We start from the raw sequence: 11,542 nt of genomic DNA, 5'->3' as shown, positions 1-11,542 counted from the left end.
TTTTCTGTAATTTAATAGATTAATAAAAAAAGCAGTCAAATGGCCTAAGTCATCCGAAAAGGATTAAGATTAAGAACTTATTGCAGAATAAAAACAAATGAAGTACCTACATATCTTAAACTTTATATTTGCAAATACAGGACATTACACGAGAAAAAAAAACTTACATTTATAGAGTAAATGTATTTTCAATTTTTATATTAGAAATTCTATTCTTGCATCTTGCCTCACTGTGCTTGAGGATTTTTGACTTGAAGAAATCTTCATTGTGTGCAGTTGAAAATCTGTGATCGGCAAGCATGATAATTTCGCCAAAAGTTTCAATGAGATTGGCATATTGACTGAAACGATCTTTAGAATTATTCCTTGAGTTCCCAGTCCAGGTGTAGTGATTGAGCAGAACCCGATCAAACATATGATCACACAATCGAAAAGCAGCTTTGAGACCTTCAGCCATGCCTGTAAATCCATTAATTTTGCTCAATTCTTTTACAAAGGCTGCTCTGTAATCCTTTCTCGCCAGATTGTTATTTAGTTCTTCTAGTTCATCTTTGCTTGTAATGGGAAAGTTGACATTCAATTCCATACCACCATCCAAAATTGTAGGTATAAATGTTGATGTTCTGTATACATTTGCCTGCAGAAGCCTTAGAACTTTATCAATCTTTGAAGAAATTCCATCCAATTTTTTGTCATATGATGGATCAACTGAAAAATTAAAATTAATTAGATTGATATGGGGAAGGATTTGTTGAATTTTAACATACGAGAGAACAATACTGCATCTTCTTTGATCGAATCCTGTCCTTGGCCCTGAAAACTTTCTTCCGGGTTACCCATGTCAGGAAGAGAATTAGATGTATGCGGTATCCAATTGATATTTGAATTACTTAGGAGTTGTTTTTTGGCTTCTTTATTGAGAGGAAATTGTGTATTCGGCTTTGATTTCTTCATGGGAATCTTCAATTTGGCTCCTGATCCTGATTCATTTCTCTGTTCAATAGGCATTTTGGGAGGTTTCTGGAAGAAACAAATTTTATTTAAATTTTCGCAAACATTTTTCGAATAGAGTAAGTGTGCCAAATTTCGACATAGTTGCATGCAAGCGCCAAAGTCTCAAGTTTGAAATATAATATCTTTAATAGAAATTGATTTTTTTCATTCCTTCTACTTAACGAGTGTTGCTTAGAATAGAACCTTGTAGACAGTTTATCGTCTTTATTTACTTTAAAATCATTCTTAATACATTTTAAAATGAATAAAAATATAGACATAGCTTTGGTGCCCTATTTCGGCCACCTTCATTCTCATAGTTCCTTGCCCTTCAGGAATTCTTCCAATGCCTTTTTCGCGTCATCTCGTTTGTCGAAGCTTCATATTTTGTTATTATTTTGCATTGTATAATCTCTACAGTATGTAAAAACTAAAAATTCATGGAAATTCGAGGAACAAAAAAGGTGGTCGGAATTGCAAGCTGGTCGGATTTGGCACATTTACCCTATATCATACTGAATAGGCATTTTTGGTGGTTCGTGCTCGTGCAATAAAAATTTTATTGTAATGATAGGATAGAGGGAAGCTTTCAGGCTTGTATAGGCATTCTGGCTTCGAACACTTCACATTTTTCCCATATTCCTTCAATGAATTAGGAAGTGTGTGACTTAAACTATTAAAATCTATTAACATATTTGTCGTAGATAGGTCATTATACTAGAATGTTTTGAAAAGTAAATTCTCTGTACCTGAGGTGAAAAATAATCTTCTTCATCTATCCACCCCATGTCGTCCTCATCATCAGTGTCCGTTTCTCTATTATGTGTCACTTGACTCTTAGGATTTGTTTTCAAAGAGTCCTGTTCTTCAATCATTCCCAATGGATTTTCTTCCTTCACAAAGATTCGTTCTATTTGCTGATTAGAACTCTGCAAATTACATGTTTGTGAGAATTTCAGTATTCTACTGATGCTATGGGATCTATTTACCTCAGGAGGTTTAGCTGGACACTCCATTACACTACCCGTTCGTTCGAACAGGTTGACGATCTCCATCAATGCATCGTATGAGAATTCCGGGATATTTTCACTATCCCTATAATTGTCCTCATACTTAGTTTTTACACACAAGAAATCACCAGTGAATTGATAGTAATTCTTGACGAGAAATACTCGATGCTTGACTGAGAAACCCTTCAGATTTGCCTTCATTCCTATTAATTTATAATTTGTTCTTTTTGCACTTTTTCAGTAAAAATTTTCAGAATAATTTATTTGTGAGAAGATATTTTCCAAGAAAATACCCTTGTCAGTCGGTATTTTACCATAAAAATACGATATTCTTAAAAAATATTTTTGTTTATATTTCTGACAGCAACTTTCACTATTTTTGGAATGGCGTGTATGTGGTAAATTCCGTGTTCGAAAAAGGGCTATTCGATGGTCGGATTTACGTATCACTTCGGTTACAACGACTTGACTTACCTGTGGGTGACTTCAAGATTTAGTCCATAGTCTCTTAGCATAGAGAAAAGTACAATTAAACGTAGAAGATTAACAGGAGAAGATAAAATTGTAAACTTTTTTTGAAGATTTTAAATTATAAGGAATTCGAAGAAGAACAGATTGATATAAACGAAATATTAGAAAATCTAAGTAAAAATTGGGAATCCGATTATAAAAATATCACAGAACACATATAGGAAAATTTAATACACTAGATCCCGGCATTATGCACATTTTCGGGACCGAAAAAAACGCGCGAAATGGCATTATGCATCGAGAAAATTTGCATACCTACAGGGGCTTTCTTTTGAATAAATTGACCGTTGAACGAATTTCGCGCAGAGTAAAAGTCGGTAAAAGTAGTTCAAACAAAAAGATTCAAATGTTTCAACTAATTCAACAATATAAAAATGCATTAACAAACAGTACATGGCCAGAGTTCTTCAATAAATGGTTAGAATAATAAAAAAAAAACCTTAAAAAAAGAAATTAAAATTTTGTTCTGAAAAAGTAGCAAAATGTTTTCAAATTTCCCGCGTCGCAACATAGTATGCATTCAGGCGTATTTCAAAAATGATTTCATAAATTGACCCCCGATGGTAGGCAAATTTGCATAATTGTGTGTGCATAATTCCATCAGGTGCATAATCCCGAAGGACTTAATGCCGGGACTGAGTGTAGAGATATTAGAAACAATAAAATAGAAAATAAAATGTGATTTAAAAGTTCAAAAGAAATAAAATTGATATCAAGGTTAAGAACAGGACACTGTTATGACAAAAAATTTCTTAAAATGATAAAAATAATAGAAGACGACAAATAATGTGAATTATGTAACACTGTAGAAGACGCAAATCATATAATAATATTCTGTAAAAAGTATTAACATTCAAGAAAAAACTATAAGTCATTAGAAAACGCAGAAAACCTGAAAAAAAATTCTTGAATAAAATAGCTACAAAATATAATATAAAGAAATTGTCAAATTTACTAACGAAAACAAAATAGACATTAAACACAGTTAATTAAAAAAAATCACGAAAAAGATAAGACATAACTCTGAATGGGTGCCATGGATGATCCCTTTACCATTATCGTTCATCTCATCATAATGGTATGATACATCCGGGTAGAAAGGACATTCTCCCTTATGGCCTCTACACACTAGTGTAATTTATGTCCATATTGAAGAGTTTTTCCTAGAGAAGCATAGGAAAATTGTTTCAATATGGACATAAATTTCTCTAGTGTGTAGAGGCCATTAGTCCAACTATTGCCGCTCTGAATATGGATAGGTAAGTGAGCGTGTATGACAGCCTGCTGATGCGGTTTTGCGTAGTGTGCGAGTTTTCAATTCTCAGTTGTTTGCATGCGGGATTCTCCCACATTTTCTTAGTTTTTCGCTAATTTCTTAAGTTTTTTGTGCAAAAATAACATTCAAATTAGTTAAGGCAAGTGATTTTCCAACATATAGTGACGAAAAACCAGTGCAAACAGTTCAAAACATGGTTGAAATCTAGAAAAGAACGAATTATAACCTTATTTGGAAAGGTCAAATAGACTCCAATGGTTTATATAAGAAGAAAACAGATATAAAATACAGAAAAGAACAAAATGAAAAACAAAGAGACATTGAAAGTATAAAACCTAAAACAAATTGAAAAAAAGTTTTCGAACTCCCAAGTGTTCAAAAATTGTATAAATAGCCACGGTTCAGCCTTGCATTATGGGGAAGTAGAATTTTTTTTTTTTGGAAAGTTGCACTTTCTATAAATGATGGAAACCACGGAAAGTATTTTATAAAAATCACACAAAATTATATTAAATTATAAATATGTTTAATTTTGGACATATCAGAGCGATACTACCGTTCCGAAGCCGAGGAGATGTTGCCGATTTGGGCATGTTCCGAACAACAATCTTCGCTTGCACGTATATGTAGTTAGTGTGATTTTGGCATCAGCAGGCTATCCAACGACTCCTTCATATTATTATTATTTGTCATTTGTTCGTAAATGTTTGTAAAATATTCGTCAGATAAACAAAAATTTACGATCAAATGAGAAAATTTTACGAAAATTTTTTGTGTGTTTACGGACATTTACGTACAAAAGTTTGTAAAAGTACAAAAAATGCTCGTCAAGTGAACATATTACGAACAATGTTTGTGAAAAAAGTACAAAGCTTTACGAACTTGTTTGTGGGTTATACGATTCACGAGCATTTCGTAACTCCCCCTTAGGAATTCACAAACATTTACGAACATTTTTATAAAATACTTTTTTCTGTGTAGAGACAATTCTTACCAGAGACAAAACAGCTCAACAAGCAGAAGAACTCAAGAAGGTCACAAAAATAGGGAATATGACCGTAAAAATAGATGAACATGGAGCTTAGAATCAGTGCAAAGCATTAGTCAGAGAAGAGACGAGTACATGATGTACTGGGATAAAAAAAGAAAGAAAACTGAGCATCATAATTAAAAAAAACAGGGAATATAATAAAAAAAGTGGTGATAAACGGATAATTTTTAAAAATTAAACTGAGTGAAAGAAATGGCTATATGGACATGATTGAGTCCGCGTAAGCCAAAACGTAAAAAGAAAGAAGATGACTTCAAATTAAATAATTTCTGTTTAAGTTTTAATTTCTCAATTTATATTTTTATTAATAATATGTAAAATTAACATTACATTGATTGAACTTAACCGCGTAAATTACTTACAAATCCTATATTGCAACCATTTTTTTAGAAAATAGATCTACAGTGGAAAGTGCGCTACCTTCGGACGACTCAAACTTTGGACAACTCAATTTTTTTTCTATGCTCTTAATGAATTTTATCCACGGTTCTTTTCAGAAGACTTGAGGCTTTTGACTAGAAGACTAGATGTTTAAATATAATAAACAGGTCAAATTCATTAAAAAAAAAACCAAATTAAATTGGTCGAAGCTTGAGTCGTCCGAAGGCAACGGAGCTTTCCCTTACTTCTTTAATTTGGATATTGAACTACTTTAGTTAGAATTCGATTTATATAAAATTTTAAGGATCGTCATTTATGTTTTTTATGACAAATTACAGAACAAAAATTGATCAATCCAAATTAAAATTTAAGTTTCTTTAATATTTACTTTACCATAGCTTTTTAAGTTGAATTACTTAATAAAAAAAGAGAGATTGAGGCTCAATAATACTTATAACTATAAAAATGCTCCATTAATGCAACCTTTTTCTCTTGGACCTCATTACACTGTATTTCAGAATTTTATCTTTGAAAAATTTCTCATTTTCAGCTATTGAATATCTGTTATCTGCTAGCATTATAATCTGCCCAAAGACATCGATTAAATTTGTGTATTGATTGAAACATTCTTTAGCAATTCCAGACTTGGACGATCCTGTCCAGTTGTAAAGACTTAAAAGATAGGGGTTAAAAATATAATCGCATAGCCTATAGGCGGCTTTATTGCCATCACAGGTGCCAGAAACTCCATTTACTTTGCTGAGTTCTCTCACAAAACTCGCTCTGTATTCATCTTCGGCCAAATTCTTGTTGATGATAACAAGCTCTTCCTTTGTTCTAACAGGAAAAGTGATGTTTAAATCAACACCAGAATCATTGCCTGTGAGGTCCACATTGCCTTTTTGCAATTTCAGCAATTGATCCAATTTTCTAGTGATCTCATTGAATTTTCTGTCATAGTAGGGATCAACTGCAATCGAGAAAATCTATTCAGATTCCTGTTTAGGATCTCAAAACATTATTATTAAAAAAAAAAGTTGATGGCGCAGAAAATAAAGTGGAGTACCAAGGGTAAATAAGTAGGAGAAGTAAGTTAGTTGGGACTTGGGAGGTGTTTCATTTCCCAGGCGCCCCATTACACAATAATTTCATATGGAATCTAAGAACCCTAAGAACCTACCCTCATGAACAAAATTTAGCACAACTTAAGCTTAAAATGATTTCACTTGTATGTAATGTACTCATAGCTTAAACACGAAAATGTTAAAATTGCAAATAAAGAGCGCACAGTTTCAGCACAAAACGGTTAAAATTGAACATAAAATCCTCACAGCTTTCAAACAAAACATTTAGCAATTTAGATCGTTATTACTCGGATTCTGTGCAGATTTTATTAAAAATCGATATAATATCATAATTTCTGTGTGAATTTTTGTTTAATACGTTAGTTTCATTTTAGTAATAAAGCGCGATGGTTTTTTAGAATATTATCACAGAAACATTCATTACCACAGAATTAGTGTTAGCAAGGAGACACTGATTCTATTCATAAACATTGTTTTCTAGAATGTGATGTCTTAGACAAGGTATATAGCAAAATCACCCCAAAAAATTATCGTTATGATGAGAGTAGGAAAAAAATCTCAATTTCAATGATTTTTACAATATTGTTGATTAGCAGAGACCACAGAACAATGAAAAAACTCCTTGAGCATGTAGATATATTAGATGAGCACATATATTCTGTCAGTAGAAGAGGTCGAAAGTTTGCAGTGGTATATCTCAGTTCCTGATGAATATAATTTGATGAGTGAACTATTGTTGGAAAGCGTGGCTCATTAGCTTTCAGGATCTGGTATATGTAATCTGCTATGAGTAAACCATGGTCATCCAGAACCATTTATGTTGAAGAAGACACTTTTTGCAACGTCTTTTTTGGCTATCTACTGCTGGGACCAGGAGTGACCCACTTTTCTCGCACAAGGACTGTTTGTTAGAGGAACTCAAAAGGTACAATTTGTGGAAGAAACTTTTTTCTTGGACATATCATTTTTTTTATTCATCGACTTTTGCAAGAATTTTGAAATGTTAAACGCAAAGAAAAAAAGGACAGATAATCCTAACCGGCTTATGTAGGTGAGATTCTTAACGTGAGCTAACTCGGAGTGCATGCAAATTCGATTTAGAGCTGAAATTGTGAGTCGCCATTCAGTTATCTTGAATCAAATTCGTGAAATTATACAAATTTTGTATTTAAACCAAACTATCAAGGATTTGGATGAACTGACAGAAAAGTGATATATGGGTGAAATGTAGACCAGAATGTACTCTATAATTTTCCTATAGAACATGATCTCATCGATTACTCAGAAGCCAAGATAAGCGAGGTTTTTTGTTTCTTAACTTGTTTTTTCATCCAGAGTGCCCCAAGTAGTGATTTGTTGAACTTCAACTATATCAAAGAATTGTTGTATTTTGCGGGACTTTCCATTTAAAACCATATTTTAAGTGTTTGGTGGGGTAGAGGCAGTCAAATTGGCATCTGAGTGATTTCAAAGCGTTATTATGGGAAAAATCAATTTTTTCACACTTAAACGGCAAAATCGGAGTGATAGCGTAGTCTGAGTGGAAAATGATGTATGGACGAAATGTAGAAACAAATGTCCTCTACAATTATGTTCAGCGACAGTCGAGATAATTGAGGTTATGTGATATTGAAATTGGTTTTTCGACTGTGGCGCCCCTGGTGTTGGTCCCACGAAGTTCAAATATTCTAGAAAGTTGTAGTATTTGGTGAGATCTTTCGTTTAAGCCCTCATTCATCAAAATCGGTCACATAGAACCGGAGATATGATTTTTTGAATTTCGTGAACTTTGACCCCTCATATCTCCGGTTCTATTGAAACCACAGCGCACATACGCACCATTTTGGAAACGTCTTAGACTGGACTACAACATACTAAAATTTCATTAACTTGCACAATGCCGTTTTTGAGAAAAGTGACTTTGAATTTCGATGAATTTTGACGCTATCACAGCGCCACCTGTGGTGACTTTTTGAACTTCCATCTGAAAGTGCTCATCGAGACGAAACCAAAAAGGTAAAATTTAGGTCGCTATGTTAGTTAGAACCGGAGATAGAGGTCGGTCAATGTTCGAACTTTGACCCCTTATAGCTCGGGTCAGGGGTTTTAGATCGACTTAAGGTTTTTTTTGTTTGATAGGTATAATCAACGGCTACAACATACTAAAATTTCAGCCCGATGCACAATGGAATTTTTGAGTTATTTAACTTATAAGATTTAAAAATTTTATTTTTAATAATAGCGCCCCTAGCGGTGGTTTTATGAACTTGCGATGTTAGAAGGGGAAGTGGCATTTTACGAGAGCTTTCCAAAAAGCCCTCACTTTTTAAATTCTGACAATTAGAACCGGAGTTATGGCCATTTTAAGAAATTTTTTTTGGACCCTTATAGCTATGGTCAGGGGGGTCGGGGGACCTTAAGTTTGGTATTGATGGAAAGCTCTAAGGCCCAGCTATAACATAATAAAATTTGAGCCCGCTCGATGCCATAGGGGCGGAGCTATTGAGAAAACAAAAAAGGGGGGTCTTCAAAATGGCGGAAGGAGGGGTGGGGGGTGGGGGGTCAATGCACCAAGTTGCAATTTTCACCCGATATATAACCTTTGCCGAAAACCGCAAGTCGATATCTTTTTTAGTTTAGGAGCTATTAAGCTCCAAAGAGCGGCCGGCCGGCCGGCCGGCCGGCCGGGAACGTAAAATAGCCACATATATATTCGTGATCAGGAAGTGGCGAAACACATTTTGGCCAAGTTTGAGGTCGATCGGACGACATGAAATTTTGTTAGGATTATAGTAGGTGAGATTGTTAAGAATCTCACCTAATACAGAAATCCTTCTATCCCATTTTCTGGACAAACTGATGAAAATATCGACTTGAAATATTTTGGGTACCCCACATAAGTTGATCCAAGGAATCCAAATGTCACTTCAATTTCATCTCCACGTCTATCCTTCCCCTCCAGAAACCACTTTTTTAGGAATATCTTAAGAAACAGATCATCGATGCATTTCATTTTTGGATATGTTTTAGAGAGTGTCCTAGCGGACATTACATCCATACATCTCAAAGACATCCGACCTCTTCTTCTTGCACATGCTAATAATCTGTTCAGAAGAGCAGAATTTCTTCTGATCAATTCTCTGACCAAAGAGACAAAGTTAGCGACTTTGATTGTTCTGAGTACTCCCTAAAAGTCAATCTTAGGAATCGAAATAACACACACTTTTGTCTCTCATCCCACTCCTTCTCCTCCAGAAACGATTATTTTGGGAATATCTCAAGAAGTAAACCAACGGTCCTTTCCATTTTTGGATATGTTTTTGACATGGCCAAGGCGGACATTTCGTCCTCAGACACCAATATCATCCAGAAACTTGTTCTTCTAATTTAGAAAATAAGTGTTTAAACTCTCACTGTTTTAACTCTTCACTCATCCAATTATATTCATCAGGAACTGAGATATACCACTCCAAACTTTCGACCTCTTCTACTGACAGAATATATGTTCTCATCTAATAGAAGTTCGAAAATGATTGTCCTTTAGATGGTTACTATTATACTGGTTCAACCGGGTAGTAGAAAATTTGAATTGGGATTGTCAGTAAATTTCATCATACATTTTAGACGACAAGCTTTGTTTACAGCAAAAAGCCGCAAAATATTTTACTGATTACAGCGAAATCTTTGATTGAGTAAAAAAAAATTTGAACTTGTTATTTGATGGGTATTAAGGCATGTTAAAGGCTTTTTTACTATGTAAAAAATTATATAAAATGTAATAAATTAGCCCAACCCTGATTTCAGGCTATCAGCGCCAAAGTTTCATAAGAAATGTATTTCAAATGTACCGTATGAAAAAATTGCATACATTTAGAGGCATTTTAAAAATTATTTTCTAAATAAGCTCCCGTTAGTAGGCAATTTATATCAAATTCTTCAATCCGATTTCACTAAAGCCGGCACTTTTTGTATTCTGCACCTCCTGGAACTTTATTAACCGATTTCAATAAACTTTTCTTTTCGTTTTGGTTTTCTTATTAAAACTATTTATAAATGAGTGAATAATTTTTTTGTAGTCTACAAATTAAGCTGCTTAGAATTGAGTGACTTGGCCAAAAAGAACATTTTCGATCAAAAGGCTTACTCCACTCTTCTTAAGTGTTCATCAAACACAAAAAAATTTTTTTCTGCTCCGAAAATTAATCTTGAAATAAAATTTTCAATGAACTTACGGGAAACTGTTACTGCACTTCCTATCAAGGAATGGTGGGTATCATCTGACTGGTCTAGCTGTAGAAATCCCAGATCGGAGATCGAAGTATTTTGGAGTGCCGAAGCGGAATCCATCGATGTTTCTTTAGTACAGGAATCTTTCGAAAGTGGACGTGTTATCTGAGTTGCTTTTCTCCTTTCCTTTCCCTTTTCATCATCTTGTACTTTAACCGATGTTTCATTTTCAATTGCATGCATTTTTATTTGATGCTTCTTCAAATCCGAAAATTCACTGAATGATTCTTTGCATAAAGTGCAAGAATGTTTTCCGGACTGGTTAGTTTTCATAGAATTAGAGTCTTCATCTTCTGAAAAAGGATTTTCTGCATCCGACAGCATGGCATCCTCTGTGGCATCTTTGACCTTTTCCGTTTGAACATTATTTGTCGATGCGATCCTCAAGGTGTCTTGCTCTTCAATAACATGGAGTTCATCCTCTTGCTTCACGAAGATTCGCTCGATAGGTTTACTTCCACTGTCTGTGGCGGTGGGAAGTCTCTCCTGTGTTTTCATAACGCTTCCAGTTCGCTCAAAGAGACTTATGATCTCCATCAGAATGTCATATGAGAAGGAGGGAAATTCAATGCTATCTTTATATTGATCCTCGTACTTGGTCTTCACACACAAGTAGTCCCCCATGTATTGATAGTAGTTTTTCACGAGGAATACTCTGTGCTTGAGATTAAAACACTCCAATTCTGGCCGCATCTTTGGCTCACCAGAAGGTTATTGTTGTCTCGGTTTAAACTTGTAAAATACTCTATCTCCTTTGTCAAATTTCTAATGAATCATTAAAATTTGGAGTAATACCAAAAAATGCACAACTTTTCACTCAATTTTATGGTAAACTTTCTGAGATTCCTTTACAAATTGTGCAATGTTTACATTTACACTGATTTGTTTGGCTTTCCCTTTTTGAGGTTATGTACAAAAAAAGGCCTAT

The 11,542-nt window shown here is 34.2% G+C and overlaps 2 protein-coding genes across 2 annotated transcripts; both read right to left on the bottom strand.

Moving 5' to 3' along the window:
* Positions 1-103: 103 nt before the first annotated feature.
* Positions 104-2,406, bottom strand: LOC129803576 (uncharacterized). Its single transcript, XM_055850258.1, has 4 exons — positions 1,983-2,406; positions 1,743-1,922; positions 768-1,020; positions 104-708 (listed from the first exon to the last, which is right to left on the bottom strand). Exons 1-4 carry the CDS (start codon positions 2,202-2,204, stop codon positions 170-172), a joined length of 1,194 nt encoding a protein of 397 aa, XP_055706233.1. The 5' UTR covers positions 2,205-2,406; the 3' UTR covers positions 104-169.
* A 2,733-nt stretch (positions 2,407-5,139) lies between these two features.
* LOC129803575 (uncharacterized) lies at positions 5,140-11,528 on the bottom strand. Its single transcript, XM_055850257.1, has 2 exons — positions 10,560-11,528; positions 5,140-6,212 (listed from the first exon to the last, which is right to left on the bottom strand). The coding sequence occupies exons 1-2, from the start codon at positions 11,305-11,307 to the stop codon at positions 5,716-5,718; spliced, it is 1,245 nt and encodes a 414-aa protein (XP_055706232.1). The 5' UTR covers positions 11,308-11,528; the 3' UTR covers positions 5,140-5,715.
* Between the last annotated feature and the right edge of the window lie 14 nt (positions 11,529-11,542).

The sequence above is a fragment of the Phlebotomus papatasi genome, chromosome 2, assembly GCF_024763615.1.
Source record: "Phlebotomus papatasi isolate M1 chromosome 2, Ppap_2.1, whole genome shotgun sequence".
NCBI classification, from domain to species: Eukaryota; Metazoa; Arthropoda; class Insecta; order Diptera; family Psychodidae; genus Phlebotomus; species Phlebotomus papatasi.
The sequence above is the reverse complement of the archived record's forward strand: the minus strand, read 5'-3'. Positions and strand labels throughout refer to the sequence as shown.